Genomic DNA, 22,366 nt, shown 5'->3' with positions numbered 1-22,366 from the left:
GGTAGCACAATACAAAGATTTGTTCACTCCCAATCGGACAACTTTAAACTGATGTAATTTATTTAATCCTGCTTTATATATTATAAATGGGGTACCAAAAGAAAGAAGAAAGATTCATCTTTCAAATTGTGATTATTTCATTATGACATAATTATTACATAATTAATTATTATGTAATAAGTTGCTATATTGTGATGTCCACACTTGAATGAATTTAGCGTCTTTGTTCTTCATACCATCCCAAAATATTTAATAGATTCTGGTACAACACAGCTTGACCTCCAAAACTGTGTCTCAGATTTCCAAAAACATCAATAGAACAAATTTTATACCCAATTGAATTTAGTGATCTCTTATGAATTATTGTTGCAAATTTCATTGTATATTTATGAGAGAATGAAATACAATAGGAAAAATCTGAGACACAGTTTTGGAGGTCAAAATGTGTTGTGCAAGAATCTATAAAATATTTTGGGATGCTATGAATAACAAAGAAGCTAAATTCATTCAAGTATGGACATCACAATATGGCAACTAATTACATAACAATTAATTATGTAAAAATTATGTCATAATGAAAAATTATCACAATTTGGAAGATTAATCCTTCTTCTTTCTTTTGGTACCTCATTTATAAAATTTAAAGAAAGATGAGTGGAATTACATCAGTTTAAAGATGTCTGGTTGGGGATGAAAAATCTTTGTATTGTGCGACCTTAAAGGTTTGGTAAGCTTTTGATGTGAATAAGATCATGCCGACATTTTTGTGCTTTGTAAAGAATATTACCACAAAAAAATAGATGTGAAATACCCGAACGTATCGGAATTGGATGTCTGCATTTTGATTTATGTTTACGAATGGTGTCCTTGTACCGATGATAACATTTAGTAAATCATTTGACTAGTGTGTGATAAATTGTTTTCAGTAGCAGTAAATACAATGTACCTGTGATAAAGGCTAGGAGTGTTGAAATTAAATTCCTTATCCCTTATTTTAAGGAATTATTAGGATTAAACGCCTTTGTAAAGGAATTCATTGGTGTATAAACTGGACGAAGTCACTAACAAACATACGATATCATAAAAGTCTTTCGGACTGTTATTTGTTTGTGAGTGAATTGGTCGAGTTTATACACCAATATATTCCTCAGTTTAAAATTGCGATTAATCCTATAAATACACACATGCCTCTGACTGTTACATACCAAGGAATTGTATATTTAAAAACAATTCCTTGTACATCGCGGGTAATTAAATAAAACAAACGTCAGTTGAGTGTTAATAACGAAAAGTACGGATCATATATTCATTTAAAATCAGAACATTATACACAAGTTATGATCAGTTATATATGATTTTATTTTGTTGGTTTGAATCCTTAAGTAAAGTGATATAACGAAATACTAATTCGCTGCCAATTTGTTTCAGTTTTGTCAAAATAACCAAAGATCGAAACATCGCTTTCGCCTCATGAATAGTTAGTCACTTGCAAGTTATTAAAAATTTGATCTCATTAAATCCGTACTCTGTTATGTACATGTATTTTCCTCCGTTATATAATGGAGCACTCCCACTTGGGATATAGGTTTAGTGCTTAATCAAATAGTTTAATACAAGGATATTTACATAATTAGGTGGCGTCGAGACTAAAATACACACGAAATGCTGATACATAAATTATTTAGGTTGTTTAATTTAGACTTTTTTTATATGAATATACGTTTAAGTATGTTAAAAGTCGAATTGACTACGGAGCTGATTGCTCGAACGCACAAATCGACTCTTCAATTTGGAGGTACAAAGAAGAAAATGGCGTCTGGAGAGTCTTCGAAAAGTGCGGAATCTGAATCTGCTTTTAATCTGTTTTATACTGAAGTATACGACGACTTATTTTACTATTTTATTCTTAACAACTTGTTTGTTGTAAATTATACACACCCATGCTGTAACACATGTATCAAGACTTTCCGGTAACATTCCGACCCTAGACTAGAGTAGCCTAGACTACTTCAATGTCTTCATACAGATTATTCCTTGATACTCATAATATTTTTACATTAAGCGCTTACCAATGGAGGATAGCACAGACAATTGTGTTTCTATCCACAAGGAGAACCCACAGGGGATGTCTCTTCCTATATGAAGGTTATACATATGTGCGGCTAGAATGGGTCCCTTTTCTTGATAGTGTTACTGTTATATGTTTTCTCTTCAGTACTAAAACTAACTAGTAAATAGAATTTGGTTGATGTTTCATGTGCTGAAATTGTAACATGCTTTTTTTCCAGATTGGCACTAGTTTTCTACAACATGTACAAACATGACAAAAGACATTATTTTTTTGAATTTAAAATGCAGATTTCAAAATTTATGATAAATGTAAAAAGCTAAGACTGTATTCATCTTTATGCATTAACATGATTAAGGATGAATAAAAAGAATTGTCAATAGAATATTGAATGATTGGAGTTTGCACAACCATTTTTGTCGAGCCTTCGACTTTAGTCGAAAAAGCGAGACTAAGCGATCCTACATTCCGTCGGCGGCGGCGGCGGCGTCCACAAATATTCACTCTTTGGTTAAAGTTTTTAAAATTTTAATAACTTTCTTCAACTATCCTGGATTTCTACCAAACTTGGACAGAAGCTTGTTTATGATCATAAGATATTATCCAGAAGTAAATTTTGTAAAAATAAAATTCCACTTTTTCCGTATTTTACTTTTAAATGGACTTAGTTTTTCTGCCAGGAAATATTACATTCACTCTGTGGTTAAATCTTTTAAAATTTTAATAACTTTCTTAAACTATTTTGGATTTGTACCAAACTTGGACAGAAGCTTGTTAATGATCAAAAGCTAGTATCTAGAAGGAAATTTTGTAAAAAAAATAATCTATTTTTTCGTATTTTACTTTTAAATGGACTTAGATTTTCTGCCAGGAAACAACACATTCACTCTGTAGTTAACTTTCTTATACTATTTTGGATTTGTACCAAACTTTGGACAGAAGTTTGTTTATGATCAAAAGCTAGTATCCAGAAGGAAGTTCAGTGTTCTTCCAGTTAACATTACATTTAGTCTGCAGTTAAAAGTTTTTAAACATTTATTAGATTCATAAACTATCCTGGATTTTTACCAAACTTGGACAGAAGCTTCTTACAATTTAAAGATAATATCAACATGAATATTTTATTGATTTACTTCCTCATTTTTGTTGAGCCTGCGATTAACAGAAAGAGTAGGCGAGACACTGGGTTCCACGGAACCCTTACAGATTTTTTATTAGAACCCTGTTAATTGTAACTCGCTGGTTTATAATAAAAACGACCAAAGGAACGCATGACAGTCATATGTCTTGACAATCTGATGTCAGACAGGCAAATGACATAGCTGTACTTCATGTAACCCTTCAGAGTTTTTCTCAACAACTATTCTAGTGATGCATATTTTTTACATTACCGGCAAATAAAAATGGCTCAACAGGTCAGTTTTATCAAATTTGTCCAACAATCTTTTAAAGGGACTTTGAATACATGTATGTTTTAAAATTGTCAAGTTGTAGTGTTGTTGTTGTTCCAAAAATAGAAACCGAAAAACATGTCACAATACACGAATGTGCAATCAAAACTGATGAAATATGAATGATACGCAAACATATGACATACAAAAAAAACCATATGACACGACGATATATCAATAGGGTGCAATTTTAACCAAGGAAATATATCTGTATGTAGCAGGCATGGGGTAATCGTAATCAGTAATGGTAATCAGCTGTAATCGATTACATTTTGCAGTGTAATCCTATGTAATCAGTAATCATGCCATTTCTGATTACAAGTAATCGTAATGTAATCGATTACATGGCAAAAAACAGGTGTAATCATGATTATGTTTAGATTACTTTAAGATTACATTCATAAGATTACTTGATGATTACAAATCTTGTATAAATATGAAAATAGTTTTTGATAGACAAGATGAAAATAAGAAATGTAAAGCTTGAATGAAAAATCATGAAACTAGTAATCACAATGATGGGACCTTGTTTAATGTGATCATCAAGTGTTTTATTTTGTTTTAACAGTTTACAAAAAGAAATTTACTGTCCAATATTTCTTTGTGAAATTGAGCTCAAATGATAAAAGAATATGCCTTGAAAGCATTTGTTTTCCTTGATTGAAAACTTCTGATATTAACTCCAATTTCATATTAGTTTACCCAATATTTTTACATAAATACATTGAAATTCAAATGCAGAAACATTTAGTTCCTATTTGACTTTGACGGTCGGCATAAATATATAAGCCCACTTAATTCAAAATGGAAGTTAAAACCAGGTTTCATTTATTGACAAAATTGAATGAATTTTATTTTCCATAAATTCGGGTATAATATGTGCTTTCTTATTTTTATTCTTTATTAACTTTATTAGCCTTAAGGCTCACCAGTATAAACAAGTACATTTTGTACATGTACAGTGTATACATATGGCATAAATATTGCAAACAATATGCATAGTAAACAATAGGTGACGTCAGAAGTTTCATCAATACAATAAACTGTTGCTTAATATAAAGAGAAATATAATCTTTCCTAAGTTACATAACTGTTTTGTGTTTTCACCTGGCAATAATTCTATTAATTTCAATTAGATCAAGTATTAAAAATTTTCAAACAAATAATGACAATCAACCACTTTTAACTTTATTTATATCATTATTAAGACAATGAAATTTTAATACCCAAGCCCACCCATTGTTTGTTTTAAAAAATGGAAGTAGTGATTAACGCCTGTAAAAACATTAATGGATGTGTCAATTATGTCCCAACAGACAATAAAACTATACTTAATTAATTTTTCCTTATTGTCAGTTTTTTTTGTTAATTAGGTAGTTGGTTACAATTTGTAGTTAAAAATAAAGTTACATCTTTTACATAGAGAAAGGACACTTGTCTATAGCTATATTATCAAATTACACATGTTACACTGTAACTGTAACTGTCTTGTCTATAAATTCTTTTAAAAGATGAATAAATTAAGGCTTTTAAAAAATGTCACCAAAATAAGCGGATAAAAAGTTATAAAAAAACTTTGATATAGCAATATACAATGTAATCATTAGTAATCTAAAGTAATCATGATTACAATAAAGAAAAGTCATCTAATGTAATCGATTACATATGAAATAGGGTGTAATTGTAATGTAATCGATTACATTTTATTAGCAAAGTAATTGTAATTTAATCGATTACATTTTAAAGTAATCAACCCCATCCCTGGTATGTAGTAAATGACCAATTGTGATGTATCAACATGATCAATGGGTCATAATTTTTCAGTTTGTTGTACAATAATCATCACTGAATTTCCTAAACTCTTTGTCATTAAACATGTTAAAATTTCCACATCTGCTGAAACTCATTGACACAAGATTTTTTATTGGTCAAATGTTATTTCAGCTGATAAATATATGAATGGGTTATGATTTCGCTGTGAAATATATGTAAATTTCACAATTATTCAAAAATATGAATGGGGTCTGTTTAATGTTACCATTTTCTTCATCTACAGGTGAAAGCCATAGAACAAGTTGACTCAGTATTGACATCAAAGCAACAGATAGACAGACTTCACAGACCTGGCTCAACATATTTTAATCTAAACCCATTTGAGGTAAAGTATTTAAAGTATTCAGCTGAATGGAAATATCTTTCCATGTGAAAAAAACAATGAATGCAGAAAATGGTGAAAAAAACCAATGTTGTGTTTCTTTAAAGAGAAAAAAAAATAGGTTTGGGTTATACATCATTCAGACAGTACCCAACAGTACAAGAAAAACATTAAGTTATAACTATTTAAGATGTGTTTTTATTTTGGTTTAAAAGATGCTTGTTTTTGATATAAAGTCTGAACACTTGTATTCATGACCATGAGTTACATCAGTGAAGGAAATCCAGTATTACCTTACAAACTAAAACATACAATGAAATATTTTATTGATAATTTATTAGCACTAGGCTTAAGCCCCAGTAAAGAGATTATAAGCTGACCAGTAGATTTATATATAAAAAAAATTAACTCCAAGAACCACATTCCTAATGGATTGATAGTATTTAGATAACCAACAAACAAAGCTACATGGGAAGAAAGGAAACCCCATATTATTGAACATATTTTTTGTCTCCCACACAATGTGTTTGGCCTAATATTCATGGTTCAGGAACTGCTTGAAATCAGCAAGATATCTTAAGGCATATACATGTACATGTTGCTTATTATGACTGTTAAAAGTCCCATAACTCTGAAATGGAAATTATTTTTTATCATTTATGTGCATTTTTCACTGATTATGAGTAATATGATAACTTAATTTTTTTGTATGGTTTCCTTGCAAGGTCTATATGGTGAAGTCTGTATCTCGGTTTCTTTAAACAATTTCAGCATCCATGCTCTTTTGTTTTTGTTAATGTTATTTGATTGTAGGTTCTTCAAATTGACCCTGATTGTACTATGGCTGATGTAAAGAAGAAATACAGACAGGTAATTGTATAAGTTATGTGTAGGACTTGTTTTTACAAAACGTAAAAAAAATCTCATCTGAAGTTGTGGACGATAGCCCATATGCATAAACTAATTCAGTTAGAATTGTTTAGAACAGACACATTTTTCTACACGTCCTACATTAAATTAGTATTCTGATTGGATATCTCAACTTAAGTGGTTTCATGCATAAACATATTTATGAACAAAATCAAAGTTCCCTGCAGTGAACACTGTGCAAATGATTAGAGACATTCGTAACAGTTTTTTCAACTTTGCCAAATAAGGGGAGTTAACTCAGATAAAGTAATTTTTATAATAGAAAGTGTTACAAATTTACCTATTTTGAGACATGTATGTAGCAAGAAAACAAGTTCAGTGACCCCATTTTTTCTTTTTCTTATCTGAAAGCATGTTATAAGAGCAATCTTCTCACATTTTATCTTAAAGTTCTGATAGTACGTTTTCTTTTTATCACACAAAATTTGATTTTTCATGCATAATCTATACAACCTGTAATGTAGGGTGAAAAAATGTCCAGTGACCCATACTTTTTAATATATTTTTGAAAAAAGCATGATAAAAACTTCATTTTGACAAGTTATTAAATAAATCTGTCAATTTTAATTAAGACGCCCTAGCCACCTTAAGTCAACATTACACTTTTTCACTGACAGCAGGAAATGCAGGCCAATCGTATTTCTATGGAACCCCTAACAGTTTATTTTAAATGTGAATGATTAAAAAAAAGATAAGTAAAAATTTATCTGACTATTTTTTTTGCAATTTTCTGTTTCTATTTCAAAATAAAACTTTAATGAAATAGTTTTTTATTTCATTTGTGGCAGTTGTCAATATTAGTCCATCCTGACAAGAACCCAGCTGATCCAGATCGATCACAGAAATCATTTGAAGGTAAGTATTCATTAAAAGAGATGCCTCATAAAAACTAAATTCATACAGAAAAAGAAAACCTTAATCAAAGGATATTTAATTTTTGGAAGATTGGACGAAATCCAAAACCAGTTTATAGTATTAGTATGGTGATGCTGGGCAGGAGATCAGTAGGGAAAGTGTAACAGAACAAAGTATAAAAATCAGTTGGAAAGGCTTAAATCACCAGATGAATACAATTAGAAATACATAGAATGGATTTTGACCGATGCTTATACATCCACTCTACAGAAAGATACATAGTACAGCCCTCAGAGTACTCGAACATTTAATGAAAATCATCATATAATGCATCTCAGACTAAAATTTCAATCAGTATACACCAAACATCCATGGATTTAGTTTAAAGACATCATCAATAGTCAGAGGAAAAATTGACCTTGTGCAATGCCAAGCTTCATGTATCAGATTGTAGAGCCATAAATGTGTATATGTATAAAAACGATAGTTAGTTTGACCAGAATACCAGTCTACCAGAATTTACCTGTTAGTTGCACAATTTTTTTAAATTATTTTTTAGCTGTAAATAAAGCATATAAAACATTAGAAAATGAAGAAGGTTATAAAAGATGTAAAGAAATAGTAGAAGAGGCTAAGACAAGAACAGAAGATATGGTTAGTATATTGATGATGTTAATATCACTTGACATGTTTGTACTCCTAAAACTAAAGACTAAAAGTATATTAAAGTGATGGCATTGGTAAAGGTCAAAAGAAAATTGTATTACCCCAATGGAGACTTAAAGGGTATAGGGTCAGACCATGTTCTATACTACATTTTGTAGATAGTAAATAACTTTTTAACCGGAATTTTGTGTCAAAAATGTCGGTTATTGATTTGGGGATGTACGGCGAGCGGCCGGGCAGCAACCAAATGTTGTCCCTGCATTTACTCATGAAGCGTTCAACCAAACCTTTTAAAATTTTAATATGTTGTTACTGACAACAAAATGGAGGTCAAGTTCAATAATGACAATTTTGACTTTTACCGTTCAGGAGTTACGGTTCTTGAAAGTTTAAAAAATGTTGTGTCCGTGCATTTACTCATGAACCGTTCAACCAAACCTTTTAAAATTTTAATATGTTGTTACTGACAACATAACGGAGGTCAAGTTCAATAATGACGATTTTTACTTTTACCGTTCAGGAGTTACTGTTCTTGAAAGTTTAAAAATGTCGTGTCCGTGCATTTACTCATGAACCGTTCAACCAAACCTTTTAAAATTTTAATATGTTGTTACTAACAACAAAATGGAGGTTAAGATCAATAATGACGATTTTGACTTTTATTAAATATTAATATGTTGTTACTGATGACAAAATGGAGGTCAAATTTGATATCATCAGTTATGGTCCTTGTGAAATTGAAAAATACCAGGACACAAATGAATGTTTATATATCCGGTTTGCTGTCTCTCTGACAGCCTCTTGTTTATGATATAACAAGTGGAACTGCATGATATATCTTTTTTATGATATAACAAGTGGAACTGCATGATATAACTTTTTATGATATAACAAGTGGAACTGCATGATATATCTTTTTTATGATATAACAAGTGGAACTGCATGATATATCTTTTTTATGATATAACAAGTGGAACTGCATGATATATCTTTTTTATGATATAACAAGTGGAACTGCATGATATATCTTTTTTATGATATAACAAGTTAAGTGGAACTGCATGATATTCAGAAAATACAAATTGAAAATTGTCTTTTTCAATTATTTGACATAATTGCTTGTATCCACATCATTTGAACTCAGGTTAGTTACATATGTATCTCTTTATTCTTACTTTTTATACGCCCGTCGTCTTTTAGACGGGACGTATTATGGTATACCGTTGTCCGTCCGTCGTCCACACTTCAGACAATAACTCAAAAATACTTTCACCAATTTCCATGAAACTTAAGTGAATTGTTTATATCTATTGACGTAAGCTCCCTTTCGTTTTTTTTTAATTTCAGATTTTAAGTTTTGGATTTATGGGGCTTTATTCATAAAAAAGGGGGATTTTCAACACTTCGGACAATAACTCAAAAAGGCTTTCACCAATGTCCATGAAACTTTGGTGAATTGTTTATATCTATTGATGTAAGCTCCCTTTCAATTTTTATAAATTTCAGATTTTAAGTTTTGGATTTATGGGGCTTTATTCATAAAAAAAAGGGGGATTTTCAACACTTCGGACAATAACTCAAAAAGGCTTTCACCAATGTCCATGAAACTTTGGTGAATTGTTTATATCTATTGATGTAAGCTCCCTTTCAATTTTTATGAATTTCAGATTTTAAGTTTTGGATTTATTGGGCTTTATTCATAAAAAAAGGGGGATTTTCAACACTTCGGACAATAACTCAAAAAGGCTTTCACCAATGTCCATGAAACTTTGGTGAATTGTTTAAGCTCCCTTTCAATTTTTATAAATTTCAGATTTTAAGTTTTGGATTTATGGGGCTTTATTCATAAAAAAAAGGGGGATTTTCAACACTTCGGACAATAACTCAAAAAGGCTTTCACCAATGTCCATGAAACTTTGGTGAATTGTTTATATCTATTGATGTAAGTTCCCTTTCAATTTTTATAAATTTCAGACTTTACGTTTTCTTAAGTAATGAATTTTTATACTTAAAAAAGGGGGATTTTATGAAACTTTGGTGAATATATTAATGTAACATCCCTTTTGATTTGTATATATATTTCTAGTTGATCATATAAATTCATTTAAAGCATAAAAGACAAGTTAAAAGAGCAACGGGCGTATCATGCGCTAAAGCGCAGCCCTTTATTACTACCTGTCCTGGTAGATTTAGTTGTCTTGTCTCGCCTTGAGGGAGTCAAAAAAAAAGACGTAGCTGGTGCAGATCCAGCCATTTCTATAAGGAGGGGTTCCGACTATATGTCCCCATTCAAATGCATTGATTCCAACCCCGAAACCCTTCTTCTGGATCCACCATTGCATAGGTATGCTGTTTCATCGTTGGTGGCGGCAACGACGGCTGCAGCTTCAACAATGTATAAGTTTGTGATAAGGTCTAGTTTATGGTGAACCACTAGTGGTAGGTCAAAGATATTTGATATGTAGTTGTATAAGCATTGGCACATCTCATTTCTATGGATATTATTTGGGCCCCACCCCCTCAGTCATGGTCTGTAAACTTTGAAACTTTTGCTTAGTTTACATGTATTAGTTCGTGATTAGGTCAGTTTAAGATGAACCACAAATGATAAGTGAGTGGTATTTGGTATGCAAATATATTGTTGTATGATCACTTTGTTGGAAGTGGCCCTCCTTGAAAATACACACAGATCCAGGACACAGGCTATAAAGAGTCTCTAGTTTTGACACATAACACAAAGGGTCTCTAGGCTCTTCAGAGACGCTTGTTGGTCAATGTAATCTTTTATTTTTTATCGTTTATTTATGTACAATATTTAAAACATTAACTTTTTTTTTAAGATACTGTATATATTTATCTTTAAAACATGGTTAAATTTTTATATTTCAGATGAAGCAAAAAAGAAAACAATTAAAGAAAGAAGGAAAACCAATTATTATACCAGAAGATGATACAGAACAGGTTAGAGTTCAAACTGATTAAATCACAATTTGTGAAAATTGCTTGGATAAAAGAGCCTAACTATTTATTGCTCTTTAGGGCAAACTGTTTGCCATATAACTATTTAATTTTAAATTAAAATACAGTTGTGATCTTTATGAAGTTAAGTTGTCTTCATATATATAGAAATAATTTTGAACTGTCTAGTAGAAGGAAGTTTACTAAGACATATTTTTTGTATAGATATTGAAATCTGTTTAAGAAATATTTGATTTTACTGTATGAATTATAAAAATGTTTCAAAATCTGCAGCATCTAATCCTGCTTCTTTAGAGCTATACCATTGTTATAAATACGTCCGCTTTTACAAAGCAAACCTTAACAATTAGTATAATCTGTCATTCTTTGTCTTTCATATTTTGTCATAATCATTGCATCACTACAAATCCTCATTGATTCCAATTTTTAACATATTTGCCATTTGGTTTAGGTAAATTAAGATTTCTATTTGATTATGTCTTGATGCTATTTTTATTAAAGTTGATGGATCATGACATAGTTTAAGGTTGGTGTTTCTCTCCAGGCTCTCAGACCTTCCAGCTTTCTTCACCAATAAATCAATTAATCACTACTGTTATTCAGAAAAAGAATTATTCAAAATGTATGTTATGGAAATGATTGTATTGAAATGGAATTACATTACAACCATAATAAAACTGCAAATATATAAGTAATAATTTGAGGTTCAATCTGTTGTTAAAGTTTTTTTTGACATCAATAACTTTGTCAACCTTCATGGAGTTTTAGGAAATCTGTACAGAAGCTTAGTTATGACAACAATACTGTGTCCAAATCAAATTTTGAAATTTTTATTTTCATTTTTCATTTTTCTGAGTTAATTGATGAATGGACCTTGGACAGAAGCTGATCTTTTAGACCATGAAATAACATCTTAAGAAAAGTTTGAATTTGTTTTAAAAACTGTATTTTACTGAAAAATGGACTCACTTTTTGAGTCAACATTGCTCTTTTACACTTACAGCAGCATTAATACCAAGTGAGACACAGGCTTCCTCTGAAACCCCTTTTTTATGATTTAAAAACACGATGACTGCCCAGAACGATGCATTATTCCTATGAAAGCTAAAAAGATAGCTTTAAAAGATGGCAACTATCACGATGGAATTGTACTTTGCCTTGTTCTTGATGCATTAATTATCTCATTTACCATTTCAGTACAAACATGCTGTGTATGTACAAACTTGTAAATTGTTTGCAGACTTGGAAAGACTGAGACAGGAAAGAGAAGCTAAAGACATGCATGAAAGGTAAAATTTCTCTTGGAATAGTGAGCTGTGTATTTATAAAGATTTGCTACTACAGGTACAAAGGCACAGATATCCTCCTTTGATTCCATTGTCTAAAAATATAGACCTTAGTTTGCACACTCTATAACAACTTTATATAAATTATTTTCATACACATTCAAAATTTATAAATTAATCTTTAAATGCTAAAATAGGAAGTTGGGAGGGGAGGATGAAATCACTGTTAAAACAAGGCTTCCAAAATAGTTGTTTTTCAAGGATTTTGCCATTTAAACATATATAATTTTGTGATTTTTCAACTTAAGTTTTTGCCTGAAATTGCCTTGTTTCTAGTCATAAAAATGGCATGGTGAAGCCTCCTTTAATTACTTGGTTTACGGACAAGTGCTGTGAAAAAATAGTCAGAGGAAATTTAAAAAAATGCTTTAATTACTGGGGGAAATTTGATAAGAAGAAATAGTTTTAATTTAGCTCTTTTCTGGATATTCTTTGCATTTGAATATGCATGTTTGACCCAGAAGCCTTTGAGGATAATATACTTGACATAAACACTTTCTTTGATATTCGACTTTGAAAATCAAGAGTGTTCAGGATCCTATCATGCTGATGAAGAAATAGCAATGTACCAAAGTTTGGCGAAACCCATATTTTGTAGACAGGAAATGGGTTGGTCCAGCTGTGAACTATAAAATAAATCGTGGTTAAATTACAATTTTTAAAGCAAAGAAAGCCATACTTGACCTTTTTATTATTAACTTGAAATACATTGCGACTTTGATCTCATAATTTGGCACTCATACTACATGATACATCTACATGTACCTGTAGAATCTTTTAAGGGCTCATATGTAAGGAAATTCAATCCTCTTTTTGCCCACCCAAATTTGTACTTCTTGTTCTTAAAACTAAACTCACATTATTAAAATTAAAATTTTAAATAGCTAATATTTAAAGAAGTCCAAATTTATCACTAGAATTGGTATCTAACTTCTTCCTAATTAAGAAAAAATAAAAATTTGTAATAAAAATAAATGTCCACAATTTATCACTAGAAATGATACATAACTAGTTCAAATAATTATGATGTCTTTGAAGGCTTTTTTTAATTTTTGCTTTGACGCTTTCCTGCGGCATCAAAGAAAAAAATTATAATTATATCCTTTCAAGACACCATAATAATTTGGACTAGTACATAACATCTTCCCAATGATGATCAAGTTGTATTTTAAAGTTATCAATGACATTATATCTGATACTGCATTTTCTACAGCATACAGCGTCTTTAAAGCAACTGCATTTTCTACAGCAAACAACGTCTTTAAAGCAATGTGTAATAAATGTGCAGACAACATTTTTGGGTAAACTGTTCCAATGGTTTATATTATAACTGGATGGGAAAAATGTCTTGACTTCTTATTTATTTTATTTTTTTCGTAAAAAACATTACATACAATATTGATCTGAGAGTGTCCATAAGGATGTAAGGGCATGAAAGGGAATATCAAAGGTTAAGAACAATGTTTTATTCAATGGCAAAAAGTAAAATAACAAAAATAACGAACTCTGAGGATAATTCAAAACGGAAAGTCCCTAATTTAACCGAAATTGAGACATTTTCATCAGCCATATTATCCAAAATGGCATCACCGATTGTTTGCTTTGGTTTCCAATAATGAAATTCCTTTCATTATGTTTGCCATCATAGTTTATGTTTGGCTGAAAGTAAATGAAAGCTTCAGACACTAAGGTTCACGTGGGGTTCATAGTTATATACAGTGTAGGGGAGTAAAACACACGTCAATCTATTTCGTTTGGGTCATTTCTAAGTTTTTTTTAAATGCGTCGTTCACGACAAACTCTTTTGACACCGAACAAAGCATTTTGGAACTCCTCAGATTTTTTTTGTTTACAGCACTAGAAAAAATCAGGTGGGCGGAATAAAAACAATATGAAATCAAGATTTTTATGTTATTTCACTCTAGACAAAATTGGGTGGGCGGATAAGTAAACCAACTTTTAAAAATTAAAGGCCTGAATAAGTATTATCTAAACAACCAATTATGTGAATAAATAAAGTGTGCAAAATTGATAAACTTTAATTTTGTTTAATAAAAAACTATTTCAAACGAATACTTCAAGTGTAATATAAACAAACATGAAAAATGACATTGTCAACTATTAATGTTCGGAAAATATTAATTATGAAATATTGTGAATTGTGACACGACAGTGAGTTATTAAACAGGATAGGTGCTTATTCATTCCAGTATTTTGAAGTTATGTCGGAAACAGGGTGTGTAATTCAGCTTCTCCCTATTTTTTGAAGACTTTGAAAAATAGTGAGCTTCAGTTGAATCTGATTCATTACCATCAAATATAGAATTCCTCTTATTTTCATTGTTATTGTTTTGATCTAAATTTGTAGTTGAATTTGCAGCTGTATACGACAAAATGGAAGCAGACATGTCACACTTCTGTGCGGTATATGTGTTAGATCATAGTTTTGAACACTTTGCTAATTCCTATGGCCTAAACGAACCTCAAACCATACATTAATTAATAGTCCAGACAGTGAATAAACATTAAATGCACATGGATGTTCATGCAGGTTCTTGATGTCACCTATTGCATTGGACTTTTTATGTTTGATTTGTCCCTTTCCTTCCTTTTAGAGTTTTTTTATGCCCCAGACGTAGAGTTATGCTCTTTAGAAAAGGAAAAATTGCTAAAATTTTCATTTTTTCTTCTTCTCAAATTATTAATTAAGTAATTTTTATACGCCCGTTGTCTTTTAGACGGGACGTATTATGATATACCGTTGTCCGTCCGTCCGTCCGTTGTCCACCTTCGGACAATAACTCAAAAACACTTTCACCAAATTTCCATGAAACTTAAGTGAATTGTTTATATCTATTGACGTAAGCTCCCTTTCGTTTTATTTTAATTTCAGATTTTAAGTTTTGGATTTATGGGGCTTTATTCATAAAAAAGGGGGGATTTTCAACACTTCGGAAAATAACTCTAAAAGGCTTTCACCAATGTCCATGAAACTTTGGTGAATTGTTTATATCTATTGATGTAAGCTCCCTTTAAATTTTTATAAATTTCAGATTTTAAGTTTTGGATTTATGGGGCTTTATTCATAAAAAAAAGGGGGATTTTCAACACTTCGGACAATAACTCAAAAAGGCTTTCACCAATGTCCATGAAACTTTGGTGAATTGTTTATATCTATTGATGTAAGCTCCCTTTCAATTTTTATAAATTTCAGATTTTAAGTTTTGGATTTATGGGGCTTTATTCATAAAAAAAAGGGGGATTTTCAACACTTCGGACAATAACTCAAAAAGGCTTTCACCAATGTCCATGAAACTTTGGTGAATTGTTTATATCTATTGATGTAAGCTCCCTTTCAATTTTTATGAATTTCAGATTTTAAGTTTTGGATTTATGGGGCTTTTTTATTAAAAAAAGGGTGATTTTCAACACTTCGGACAATAACTCAAAAAGGCTTTCACCAATGTCCATGAAACTTTGGTGAATTGTTTATATCTATTGATGTAAGCTCCCTTTCCATTTTTATAAATTATAAATTTTACGTTTTTTTAAGTAATGCATTTTTATACTTAAAAAAGGGGGATTTTATGAAACTTTGGTGAATATATTAATGTAACATCCCTTTTGATTTGTATATATATTTCTAGTTGATCATATAAATTCATTTAAAGCATAAAAGACAAGTTAAAAGAGCAATGGGCGTATCATGCGCTAAAGCGCAGCCCTTTATTAAGGATGTCAAAATACAGGGGTATGGTATTTTGAATCCCATAGAAAATTGATTTGAGGTAAAAATAACGCTATGGTAAAAAGAATCCTTACTAAGCTAGTTGAATATTAAAAATTGACCCTCATGGTAAATTAATCCCCTCCTGTTTTCTTCGTTCTAAGTAATTGTTTGTACATGATACATTATTTTAAAGCTTATTGTAGATTGAAAAAGATTGATATTAATTTCAAAGTGGTATTCTATTGATATCTATTAAGTGCAGATTTTCCGTACACTCTAACTGTATTTATTTTCTTTTACATGTGCTATTCAAACTTTGGTTAAAACATACACAAGTTTTTAGCCATTCAACACTGAGGTTGTGAGTTCTAACCTGCTTGTGCAGGTGCACTATACTCCAATCTTAATTGAAAAGGATTGTCAGTTTTCCTATCTCCGGGAACTCCGACTTCCTCCACCAATAAAAACTTGCCGCCACGAAATAGCCTAAATGCAGTCCTTAAATATGGCATAAAAAAAAAAAACAAAAACAAAAAATCAACTATAACAGGTGACACTGAAATTCAGCATTGAATGCAAGGAACTCTGAGATGTGGAAAGCAAAAACAACAAAATTAAAAAAAAAAAAATTAAAAAAAATACTGGAATAAATAAGGAATCACTGTAGTGATAAGTTTACTGTTTCCTTCAAAAGCAAGTATTTAAATTTTTTAAATTTTTTTAATTTTAGGAAAAGAAAAGCTGAGGAAGAGGAAACAGAAAAAGAACAAAAGAAAGTAAAAGAAGAATGGAATAAAAACTTTGAGGTATAACTTTTGATAGCTTGGTATAAAGGGTGCACTATTTAAAAAATGTGAAGAACATGTGGTATTATCACACTACTGTATGTGAGGATTGATTCCCAAAACTTGTTTTTGTTTGTTTCTGGTGTTGGCAGCAATGACAGCATCAAAATGTATTAGTTTGTGATTAGGTCAGTTAATGGGGAACCTCTAGTGGTAGGTCCATGATATTTGGTATGCAGTTGTATAAGCATTGGCACATCTCATTTCCATGGAGATTGTTTGGCACTGATCCTTCAGTCATGGTTCATCATCCTAGAACATTTTACAAAATTTACATGTTGTAGTTTTATTTTATTTTCTGGTTTGTTGTTTCAGAGTTGTCAGATTTCTGTAAATTTTATATGTCTACTTGCCGACCTTGGTTAAGGAAAATAGTTCTTGAAATCATCAGTATGTTTGTGTCGATCATTTTCATAAATATATTCTAAGCTTCTAGGTTACATAGATTATTTTCAATCTGTTTAAGGTAAATGCTAAAAATACATTCATGAAACTTTACTTTTAAAAACACATATTGATTTAAAGGGTTATCTCCCTTAACAAAGGTCTACTACCTTAATGGATCATCCTCCATAGACTTCCATACACTAACTTCAGTTTAATTGTATGGATCTCTATGAAAATACAACAAAGGAAAGGTTGGATTTTGGGAGTTATTGTTCTAGCTGAATGGACTAAAAACAAGCATATTTCCTTGTTCCAGGACAAAAACTTTTTAAGTGATCTCTATGAAATTGTTCCGTACCTTCTGAAGAAGGTTGAGTTTGAGTGTTATGACCCAAACCAGTGGCGGATCCAGAGGGGGGGTTCCGGAGGTGCGCACCCCCCCCTTTATTTTGGCCGATCAATGCATTTGAATCGGGACATATGTTTTGCACCCCCCCTTTGCCCTGGGCTAGCACCCCCCCTTTCGAAAATTCCTGCATCCGCCACTGCAAACTGTTTAGAATTCAGGTTTAAAAACAAGGATGTTATGGTATTGAAACAATAACTTGGGTACAAGTCTTTGAATCTCTATGAAATTGTACCACAAGGTTCCATATCCAAAAAGAAAACTTGGGATTGATTTAAGGAATTATGGTCCTAACCATTCAGGAATTAGGGACCAAAAGCAGAACTTTTCTAATAATTTGAAAAAAATGCTTATTTCTTCAATTTCAAATTCAAGACATTGAATCAGACCCCATCATGTGCCCATTGAAATTGGTCAATCAGAGGCAGATTTAGAGGGGGGGCCCAGGCCCCCCCTTTTTGGGAAAAAATTTGGTTGCTTATATAGGGAATCATTGAAGCGTGACTCTTAGGTCAGTCAGTGGGCCTCCACTTATGAAAATTTCTGGATCCGCCACTGTCAATGTCTTGAATTCGTTATAGTCTTTATTCAATTGAAATAATAGTCAGTGTTTTATCTGGGCCTTAAAGCACTGTGGTACCCTGGTGCTATATTTCATTCCATGGTGCTATCATGGATGATTTTATAGTAGAATTATGGGACCTTGGTGCTATACTTTTTTCCAAAACGGGACTAGGATAATTTTCATGTTGCTATTTGAAAATTTCTGGGTAGAACACTGCCTGTATTTACATTTTGAAATTTTAGCCCCATTTTTAAATTGGTCCACATTGAGTTAATGAAGTTTAAGTGAATGGATCTCTAAAAAATATTTTCAGAAGGTTCAATACCACAAAAGGAAGGTGTGGATTTATTTTGGGGATGATGGTCAATCTGTCTGCCCATAAATGGCCCGAAACAACCATTTTTCTAGTTTCAGGATAATTAGTTGTGTATACCTGTAAGTATTTCATTGCTCTGAAATTATACTGCAATTTATAAAACCACAAGAGATTGAGTTTGGGGGTAATTGCCCCAAACATGCAGGAGTTAGGGGCAAAATAGGGCCAAAAACCAGCATTTCTCTAGTTTTCAGAAAATAACTTGTGTTTTAGTGTATGGATCTCTCTAAAATTGTACTACAATGTTCCCTACTACAAACAAGAGGCTCGGATTGAGTTTGGGGGTAATTGCACCAAAGGGGACTAAAAAATTGAGAGCTTTTACTTGCATAAGAGGAGTGTTTCTAGATAACTCCTTTTAAGACCGTAGCACCCATATTTCAATATCCATTTGTAGGAATCAAGATCAGACCGAGTTAACAGCTGGAGAAATTGGAAAACAGGTTCTAAAAAGACAAAGACTAAGACAAGTAAAAGTGGAGAATTCAAACCCCCGAAACACAAGGCAGAGCAGCGATGACCGTTCTTATACAAGTGTTTGATAATAAGGAATGATAAAAGGGTTATTGGATATGAAATTCAGGTCAGGAGCTCCAAATATCCAATAGATAATTCTTTAAAAAATGACCAAGAATGCAATGTTAAGTGAGTTATGTGTGTGTAATATAATTTGGTAATGAAAGGTTTTATGTGTATTGAGAGTTTTATATGTTTGTTAGTTGTTGAAGATATGATTTGTCAGCACATGACTATGTATTGTATATTGTATACTATTCTTCAGGTGTCAAGTTTAACTGAGAATTCAGTTTAATGACTTTAATACCTTGCATATGATAGCATCTGGTTATAATGTTGATTAAGTGTAGTTTACTGGTGTTTACATCAACTTGAAACTTATATGTTCATTATAATGTGAAATTTGATAAAATAAATATCAAGTTTTAGGCTGGCTTGAACTTAGAAAATTTTTGAAATCCAGAATAATTTTTTGTGAAAGATGTTTTGGAGGCCATACCCCCAAGTCTTTTTATACGTTGGTTTAATGTCCTTCTGTCCATCCGTCACCAACATGTCAGACAATTATTCAAAAACACTTGGACGAGTTCGCATGAAACTTTGGTGAATTGTTTATATCTATTGACATGAGCTACATATCGTTTTTGTCTCGCTTGAAGGAGTCAAAAAGCAAGACATAATTATGCTGTTTCCAGCAGCGGCAGCATCAACAATGTATTAGTTTATGATTAGGTCTAGTTTGTGAAAACCACAAGTTGTAGGTCAATGATATTTTGTATACAGTTGTATTTGTATTGGCACATCTCATTTCCATGGAGATTATTTGGCCCTGCCCCCCTCAGTCATGATCTATTCACTTAAATAAATAAATAAACTTATGCTTATTTTACATGTATTAGTTTGTGATAAGGTCAGTTCAAGAGGAAGCATTAGTGGTAGGACAATGTTAATTGGTATTCATTTGTATAAGTATTAGCAAATCTCATTTCCATGGACAATATTGAGCCCCACCCCCTCAGTCACAGTCTATTGACTTTGAAACTTTTGCTTAGTTTACATATTAGTTTGTGATTAGATCAGTTAAGGATTTAATGCTTATGTTAAGTCCAAAATATTAGGTATGCAAAGTTATTGGCATTTGCAAGTATCATTTTCTTAAAAAATAATAATTGTGGCGATAAAAATTCGTCATTTGCGAAAGAATTTGGCGAAAGAAATATATATAACGATTTATTTTCCTCTATCTTGTTTATTTACTTTTTTTTTCGAGTTTCTCGGACTTTACCAGATTAGACAATACTCGGAATTCACCTTGACCTCATTAAGATTTAGACAGAAAATCAATTATCAGGTGATTGCATTTTATGGCTTTCCACAACAAAGGACTATATGATAAAGGTGTTAATTGAATTGTTTGACAAAATGATATGATTAAATGGCTTCCGCTAAATGTCACATACATAACTTTGCGACACACGTGTTTGAAGCAATCTTTTGACGTCTCCTCTCCTTTTAAAGATAGTTTAGAAAAGAAAGCTGTTGTTGTGACGAAAAAAGTTCAAAAGCAAGAAAAATCTCCGATCTAAAGCTTCTTTGACCTTAATATAAGTAATTGATAAGGGAGACTACTTTAAAGTCGTTTGAGTGACACACGTGTTTCAAGCATAGTTTTACGTCTCAACTTTTTCACTTACGATGGTCAAGGAAAGAAAACTGTCGTTATGAAGAAATCTTTCAAAAAGGTTGAGAACAACCCCTCGAATGAGAGTAACCCTTCAATGTAATGACTACTCATGAAATGAGGGATCAATTTCATGTGATAAAAGCTTTTGCTTCTAAGTACAAAAGGGCACATCAGTATTTTTCTTTTAAAGAAAATTTCCCTACGAACTATACTGGTATTATATGATCAAAACATGTCAATTAATTTTGTTATATTTCAGGACTTATATCTTCTTTATTAATAAAAGTATAGTGGCCCCCTTCATTTAGAAAAGTTGTTTAAAACACAATTGAATATGTTTCCCTTTTAATTAAGTTAAAAAAAATGATGTTGTTTTAAAGTAAATGTTTATTGTTTATTCATTGAAATGTAGACTGCAAAATAAGTTTGAGAGAATAATCATAGACACAATGGGGCAAAATCATCTTATTTAAGGGAGGGGGAAGGTAAATTTTAAATGTTACTTGGCGAAAAAAAAAATAAAGTGGCGAAAAATATATTGTTTTGGCGAAAGAGGTGGCGAAAAAAATAATTAACCCAGGGGAAACCCTGGGGTTGTTATAGCCCCATCCCCTCATCGTGGTTCATTGACTTTGAAACTTTTTCATAGTTTACAAGTTAATGTTTGTGTTTGTGTTTATTTTAAGGCAATGACTTATAATAAGTCAATGGTATTTGGTATGCAGTTGTATTATTTCCATGTGAACAGGAAACAAAAACTAGACTTGTTGCTTTAAAATAGAATTACGCAGGGACAGATCAAGGATTTAAGGTTAGGGTGGTGCAAACTAAAGTTTTGTTTATGTAAAATTATCTTTATATTCTTTATAAGCTGAGGACAACCCATGCTTTTTAAATTTTAGGGAGGGAACATACACGCCAGCCCACTTCCTGAATCGTCTCTGTAGGCAACAGGGAAATTGGATTTTATCCTTGTACATCTTTCCATACATCCTTAGTTGGGTTCTGTTCTCTTACTTCTGATTGTCAAGCCAAATGTGATGAAAGTTATACACAATGTTTATTACCTACTTCAGAACACAGATCAAATGCAAATTTGGGTGTCATCACTCTCGTTGTTCTAGAGTTATGTCCCTTTTCAAATGATAAAATTGCTGAATTTGCCTTTTTTTCATCCTCAACAAATTGCTATGAAACTTTACTCACGATGCTTATTACAAAATGTATCACCAAACACAGATAAACTTCAAATTTTAGTGGTGTCACGTAAACTTTTGTAGAGTTGTGTCCCTTTATATATGAAAAAAAAATGCTAAATTTGCCTTTTCCACACTATAACTTTACTTTGCCTCAACCAAATGTTATCAAACTATATACACAATGCTTTATGATTGCTATCCAAATACA

The 22,366-nt window shown here is 31.5% G+C and overlaps 1 protein-coding gene across 1 annotated transcript; it reads left to right on the top strand.

The window, feature by feature from the left end:
* The first annotated feature begins 1,783 nt into the window (after window positions 1–1,783).
* On the top strand, window positions 1,784–19,703 carry LOC143047190 (dnaJ homolog subfamily C member 8-like). The gene is made up of 9 exons (XM_076220180.1): window positions 1,784–1,875; window positions 5,576–5,677; window positions 6,488–6,544; window positions 7,393–7,459; window positions 8,019–8,113; window positions 11,015–11,086; window positions 12,302–12,393; window positions 16,911–16,986; window positions 19,157–19,703. The coding sequence occupies exons 1-9, from the start codon at window positions 1,810–1,812 to the stop codon at window positions 19,277–19,279; spliced, it is 750 nt and encodes a 249-aa protein (XP_076076295.1). The 5' UTR covers window positions 1,784–1,809; the 3' UTR covers window positions 19,280–19,703.
* Window positions 19,704–22,366: the final 2,663 nt, after the last annotated feature.

This window comes from Mytilus galloprovincialis, chromosome 10, assembly GCF_965363235.1.
Source record: "Mytilus galloprovincialis chromosome 10, xbMytGall1.hap1.1, whole genome shotgun sequence".
NCBI lineage: Eukaryota > Metazoa > Mollusca > Bivalvia > Mytilida > Mytilidae > Mytilus > Mytilus galloprovincialis.
The sequence above is the reverse complement of the archived record's forward strand: the minus strand, read 5'-3'. Positions and strand labels throughout refer to the sequence as shown.